This window comes from Pholcus phalangioides, unplaced genomic scaffold (genome assembly GCF_987345545.1).
Source record: "Pholcus phalangioides strain wild (caught in Gottingen) unplaced genomic scaffold, Ppha-v1.0 ptg000029l_1, whole genome shotgun sequence".
NCBI lineage: Eukaryota > Metazoa > Arthropoda > Arachnida > Araneae > Pholcidae > Pholcus > Pholcus phalangioides.
The window spans coordinates 10,364,227-10,371,782 of NW_028301619.1; the positions used below are offsets into that span (position 1 = coordinate 10,364,227).

The 7,556-nt window shown below is 39.0% G+C and overlaps 1 protein-coding gene across 1 annotated transcript; it reads left to right on the forward strand.

The window, feature by feature from the left end:
- Nucleotides 1–684: 684 nt before the first annotated feature.
- LOC149067675 (uncharacterized) lies at nucleotides 685–1,221 on the forward strand. Its single transcript, XM_089252423.1, has one exon. It carries the CDS (start codon nucleotides 685–687, stop codon nucleotides 1,219–1,221), a length of 537 nt encoding a protein of 178 aa, XP_089108549.1.
- Nucleotides 1,222–7,556: the final 6,335 nt, after the last annotated feature.

Genomic DNA, 7,556 nt, shown 5'->3' on the forward strand with positions numbered 1-7,556 from the left:
CTGGAGCAATTGTAAAAAATATCGCCTTTACAAAAACTTACTATTACATGGTTGGTATGATGGTTAATACATTGTATGTCTCTCATGCGATGAAATACAGTCCGTACAACGCCTAGGCATGCTGAGTATCAAATTATCGATCTGATCTTGGGGAAGATCATTCCACTCAGCAAGCAATGCTCTCCGAAGTTCCGGTACACATGTAGGAGGTGGTTGACGGGCTGCAACTCGTCGGCCAAGCATGTCCCACACATGCTCTATCGGATTCAAGTCAGGTGAGAATGCTGGCCATTCCATACGGGTTATATCCTCAGATTCAAGGCATTCGTTTACGGTGTTTGACGATGATGTGAGGACGGGCGTTGTCATCCATAAACACAAATTCTGCGCTCATGGCACCCCTAAACAAACGTACATGTAAATTTGGGCTTTCATGGTTCTGGTTTGAACCTCATGGTATCCCGGATTCTATAGTGTCGGATAACGGACCCACCATTTTCATCTCTCGAGTATCGAAAATTTCTCGAATCCAACTCCATTCGCGTTGTACTAGTTGCACCTCACAGAGCTGCGGGAAATGGGCAAGCTGAACGTTTCGTTCAAATTACCAAAGATGCATTAAAACACATCGTATCCGGCTCATGGCAAAAGCGACTCTCCCAGTTTCTATTACATCAACATATTATGCCGTGCAGTTCTACAGGATTGAGTCCGGCAGAACTGTTAATGGGAAGGAGATTGCGCACCTGCTTAGACCGTTTGCATCCCGATTTCGTGAGAAATCAACGAGAAAATCTAAACCTCAAATTTGAGTCTGATAATCGAAAAGTGCGTCGATTTTCTGTGGAAGATACGGTATATGTGAAAAATTACGCGCAAGGACAGTGTTGGGTCCCAGCTACCATCGTCAAACCGACAGGTCCAGTTTCGTATCAAGCGATGAAACCATCTGGAGATATCGTGAAACGTCACGCAGATCAGATGAGAAATCGTGTAGTGAAGTCACCGGGTGAAGATCGAATGGTTTCTGAACCTGCAAAAGAAGCTAGAGTTCCAGACGAACAGCAGACTCCTGTGGTTCCTGTCTCTGAACCGTTGCAAGTCGACGAGTCCTCCCAGGTTCCTATTCGGTCATCTCCAGTTCAACCATCAATTGCTTCTTCTAGAGCAAAGAGAATGGTGTCCAAGCCGAAGAGGTATGGCATCGACGACTTTGCATAATGTCTCAGCAAGGGGAAGGAATGTGGTGATCTGATCCGAACTGAACTTGTGACGTAGCTGTTACCTTATTAGACACTAGCGCCAGCATATTGTATAAATTGTGATCTCGCTCTTATCTACTCACCGTTCACTGTTCGTTCACTAACATGTAGTTGTTCCGATATTAAAGTTATATTTTCACGTTTCTTCTGCTTGTGCATTCTCGGCAAGATCACAAAATAAACCATGCACCACAGTGGTCATCGGTTGAAGTTGGTTTTCAACTTCGAGACGTGAATGTGAGTCGAGCTCACGTTAAAAGTCTCGCCACTGAGAGCTACAGACCTATAACGGTTCAAATATTCAGTCTCATTACGCTCCATTCCCAATTTAAAATATTGATGTCAGCACTGCAATATCAGGCACAACACCTTATACGCACTGAGACTGCATTCCGGCACACACTCGCATTCCCGGCACAACTCATTCGGTAGTAAACTTCCCCATGGCGATAGACCGGAGTCGTCACCGATAGACAGCACCTTCACTTCCAACCCATCTCACTAATGGCAGTAAATTGCAATATAGCGATATGGCCAGAGTTGGTGTTTGAAGTAGTAGACCGGAGTCGTGCTCGGTTTGAAAGAAAGTCTTTGTAAACGTCAGAACTATTGAAATATCGGTAACAATTCGACTGACCACTTACATCCGTGATTTTTAAAATTTTGCCTTGCATTTCACCCTTGTGTCTCAACGTTCACCCACGGCTTCCCAGAATACTTCGAGTAGCACTTCAAAGCACTGAACAAATCAATATCGACAGCTCGCCTCTGGTAAAGGTTTGTGACTATCCTAGAAGCTCTGCGACTCACACTTTGAGAAACACTGATTTGCAGTACACGGGTATTAATTAAAACCCCCTACGTGAATATATATCTTTAAGGTTTGTGACATACATAAATAATTTTAATTTCTTAAATTTTCAAGTCTGTACAAGGACCACCTGTTTCTCGTACAGACCCATCGCGAATAGGTCGAATAGTTTTTCTCATTAAACTCGAATATTTATGGTGTATCGGTTTTCACGAATATCGGATATGTGGAATGTTTTCACGTTCCCGTGCGACTTGGTTATATCCGGGCTCGGCTGTTCATGCATGACATCACTTAATTTGTTGATGATACATTTATTTCATTATCATCTGAGATGGTTGAAAGTGAGCCAATACATTACGTGAGGTGTAAAATCTTTTATCCAACATTGCTTCATCACCAATGTTTGATAATAGAGTTACGCTGATGCACTTCCATCCTGCACTGTGACGCATTAGCTCTTCAGAAATCTGTTCTTTCACTTGCCTCTCTCTGGGGAGAAAAAAAAATTCTCGTCCGGTGTGTATTTTCCTTGGATTAAAAAAAAAAACTTGTGTTTTCAACAATAAATGTGATAGAAAATCGGGAACGTAACTAGGCTGGGGCACTGTTCCAGGGCTCCGAGCCAAATGGGGCCCACGAAAATTTATACTAAGCAGGGGTCTGTTCATCCAAAATTTGGGTCCGTTTTCCGGACCCTTCACAAAATTCCGGATCAGAAAAACGAACCCTTCACGAAATAAAAAAATAATGAATCCATAAATTTTTGAAATTTCATTTCTTTTGCGATAGATTAACTAGATTATGTCGCTTCCTACAAAATTACTCATTTCTCACAAAATTAATGACACATTTCACAAAAATAAAGAAAATTTTCACAAAAACCGGACCCTGCAAAAAAGTCTGGGCAGATCTCTGCTTACTCCAAATAGAAGTCTGTCCCGGGCCCATAAATGCACAATAAGGCCATATAGGAAAATGAGTTTTATGTCACCCGCAGCTCACTTGCCCAGTTCATGATTTTACTGCTGCTTCCCAGAATAATTGAGCAATGCCGTCGTAAGGCATGGGCCCACCTGGGCACGGCCCGGGGCCTCAAGAGTAAAGGGGGCCTCACAAAAATAGGATCTGGTTGAGATTTTCGAAAATTTGCCTAGTAGGGCCTCGGAAAAATCATTTGGCCCGGGGCCCATGATGCTCTTAAGACGGCCCTGTAGTTAAGTGGTGTTTTCAATTATAAAAGTACCAATTCAAAGCAAAAAGAGGCACAAAAATGAATATCTTCATCTCGCCGGGACGCCCCTAGAAGCCACGCCGCATCACATCACTGGATTTGATGGTTCACATTAATGATATATTTATCTGATTATCATCTGAGGTAGAGGAGATTAAATTAATCTATTATATCATGGGTGGCTAACCTCTTTCTATTAGAGGGCCAATATAATGTTCAGTTGCTACATCTACTCCGATGTATATGCCACGGTTCAAAGCTCGGAGACAAGGTGAGATGGTTAAAATCCGAAAAATGATGCAAACGTTTCTATTTGGGACTCATTACCAAGTCAAAGCCCGTTTTTATTCAGTAAATAAACCATCGTTAACTTATTAGTTCTTGACGCTTATTAATTACTTAATATAGTAATCGAACAGTTTAAAATTAAATTAATTAGGAATTAATATTAATTAATTTTTTATTTATTTTATTTATTCTCAACAGTAAAAACCCGTTTTGCAGAATAAAAAAACGATAATTAACTTATTAGTTTTCCTAAATGCTGCCACGTATCCAGGTTTAGGTTCACTTGTACTCAAGGCCATTAGTTAGTGTTCCGACATCTCCAGAGGGGTGCGGGATAATGATGCAATGCGTGGAGAGGCAGATCAGTGGGCGAAGCACCCCCGTGCGTCAGCGAGCCATCATAACGAAATAAGTTTTACTCTCTTAAATACTTATTACTATTAATTCATTAATAAGTGTCATTCACATTAGTAATTATAACTATTGAGCAATTATTAATTAATCAAGAAGGGTGGGGAATTATTAAGTTAATGATGTTAAAGCCCGTTTTATAAATGAATTAATTTAACTGGTTGGAGTAAATTAATTATGAGCATCAAATACTTAAATAGCGTCAAGATGTTAATTCCTTATTTGTTTATAATTATAAAATTATTATTCATAAACTAATAAGCATCAGAAACTAATAAGTTTCATGGTGATTAATTGATTCATTTAAAACGGACTTTGACTTGGTAAAAATCCGAAATGAAAACTTTTACAAGCGTTTTATGGACTTTCACCAACTCACCTTGATAAAACCCGAGTCTGTGATTTCACCGTGACATTTGAGCCGCAATAAGTAATATGATGAAACATGGACAATTTAGTCGCTAAACTTTCACTGTGGGCGTAATATTCCTCAACTTCTTCATAAACTGGCATTCAAAAATTAGCTTCTTCCGCAAATTATTTCATCCAATACAATCATCCACACAGTGGCGTCGTAGCCGGAGCTGCTGTGGGTGCTCAAGAATCCACAGTAATTTGTGGCATGGATCCGAGCACTCCCAGAATTGATTCAGAAATTAAAATTTCCGATATAGAACTAAAGACGAGTGCACCCACAGTTTAGAAACACTTCCGACGCCCCTGCATCCACATAAGCTTCATGTTTTTTAAAACCGAAGCCATACAGAGGTTGCAAATGATAAATTTCTCCCCTATAGCAAATGGTAAAAAAAATTCTTCATCCATAACTACTACCAGCAACAGCACAAGACTGACGAAATGACAAACCGACGAAAACTTTTGCAAAAACAATTTTAGTGTAAACCGGCCTAAAGACGTGAATGATTTTGTTTCAGATAAACGCAACCCATGTTAGACAAGCATAGGGAAATTAGAAATTTTTGTTTCTCCACATGCTTCACATAAACATGTCTCGCTCAGGTATTGGACTGCATTGTATATGTATAGCTCACCGATGACTGTCCCAAGAGGTCATCAATTGACGTCATGGTTCACACAAGGCGAGGTAGACGCAGACAGGGCTCTGGGTCCCATGTTGTTCTGCTGATATTACCATTAATGCACTGCAAACAACCGAGGCTATTTATTTTACATACATATATTTAGTATTCGATTAAATTTACCAGTCGCCCTCAGGGGTGTGCGACAGATGCGGCCACACACGGCCCCGCGCTTGAAGGAGTCCCGCATACGTGGTAATATTAAAAAAAACTAATTTTTTTTCTACTTAGAACAAGATAGCTATTTTTCAACTATAGAAATGATAATGATCATTCCAAATAATACAGCAAATAAACGAGAATTATTCGCTACTTGAAGGAGTCCCGCATGTCAATTTCTCTACGGGCTCCGCGCCTGGTAATTGTGGTCCTGGAATTGACCTAATAATGAGGGGTCTACTGACATTTTAAGCTTGAAATTAGTTTAACTTGCATTATAAGGCAGTTATGGCATAAACTGCATTAAGGCAGTTAATGCCATATTATAAACCATAATTAAAGCAGTAGAGGGATTAAATGCAACAAATTTTTCAGCTAGCTTTTAGACCTTTTATTAATACCATAGTTTTATTTTTTCCATAAATGCCTTTTTAGCGCCTTTTTCGCCTGCCTATTTTGACCATTTTTAGTGCCTAAACTTCCGGGCTCTAATTATCACTATAGTTATAGTCAATCGCTGTTCTCTCTTCTGCTTTTTTCAAACGATTTCCGAGACATTACTTGTAACCAAAAAACCTGTTATTATTTATTTATTCAATATTGCTTGAGCGAGGCCTATACAAAAGGATGTGGTGGTTAAGTATGACAAAAATGACGATCGCCATTTATTTCCCATTAGTCGTGTTTATGTCCGGGCCATCCACACTCAAAAAGTATTCAACCGGGCCACGGATAAGAGCCATTATAAAAATTCTCTGTGCCGTTATAAAAAATCTTGCCACCTTTCTCCCATTTTACTCTAATTTTATTGACCACTCCTTCCTAAGATTTGTCGTCCTGGGCTACAAATTTTTATCCCGGCGGGATAAAAATAGAATTACCGCACTAATTTTGATTAAGGTCCCTACACACGCTCAGTTATACCTGCGCAGTTATGCCCGTACAGGCCAACTGTGCAAGCATAACTGAGCGTGTGTAGGGGCCGTCAGTTGACCTGCACATTCGACCTGAAGGGAATGGTTTTTCGATTCGGTTAACTACAATTATGCCTGCGCAGGTATAACTGAGCGTGTGTAGGAGCCATCAGGTATAACTGCGCAGTTGTTTTTCCTCTTCGTTATTCTGTCCTTCTTTCTTCCCTCTTCTTTATTACTGATAACGAAGCTGAATGCTAATTGAATAATTTTTTTTGGAGGCGGATTGCCTTTAAATTAGAAGAAATTTTTCTAATGGCGTAATTTTCACAATATTCATTTTTTTTCCAATTCATATCGAATAAAGAAATCGAAATGAAATTTCAGAAATACTTCGACCATTGTTCAAATCCACATTCTTTTTTCTTCTGAAATCAGTCTATTTTCAATAAATTTTCCCGAAATTATAAACACCGAAACACATATGAACTCTATATTCAAATAATGTACTATGACAATTTTTTATTGATTATTTGTAAAAGTGTTTCTAAACCAGGGCGGTCCGTGACCTAGGATATGAAAAACAATTAGCTCTAGGGCCGTAACTATAATTTTTTTCTCCCTTTCAAACTTTAAAGTTCGATAATTTTATAGCGGTGTTCTTTGTTCCCACCTAAAATTGCCGCCCTCTCAATTTTGCCACCCGGGCAGTTGCCAACCCCCCCCCCCAACTAGTTTCGGCCCTGATTAACTCATGTTTTTGCATAGCCTATATACTGAATATTATTGGTGGTCTTTTTATATTATTAACGATGTTATACCGTCACCTTTATTTCATTGGAGCAAAGGGTCCATGAAACACAAAAGGGGTTAAGAATCCCTGATTTAATTTATTAATTATAATTTCTGGGCCAAACAAAAAAAAAAGACTTCGAACCAGCGAACTAAAATACGAAGCAAAATGTTCTGAGACAATAATAAGTAAAGAGATTCTCCGCTGCAACAAAAAAATACTCTCAGATCAACTGATGAGAAAATTTATTTTTTCAATACGTGTTGTATAGGCATGAAGTAAATGAATAAAAAAAAATCCAGTATCTATTTTAACTGCGGAGTTTTAGTAGTAGTTAGTATATTATCGGAGCTACTTAGTACTGGGGAGTGTGTTACTTACAATGTGTGCGAAGAATTCAGAAATAGTTTATTAACTACAGGGGTACGCACATATCTGATCTTTTCTTTCTCCTCATAATCACGGATACGAATATACGTATTTATAAAGCTTTTTTTATTTTAAAAGAAGTTACTTATCCGGATTATTCTTGGAATCTGGAATGTACTTTCAACAATACACATAAAAAAAAAGACGAGTAGAAG

Coding starts and splice junctions, on each gene's coding strand:
- LOC149067675 (XM_089252423.1), top strand. CDS start 685: ATGCCGTGCAGTTCTACAGGATTGAGTCCGGCAGAACTGTTAATGGGA.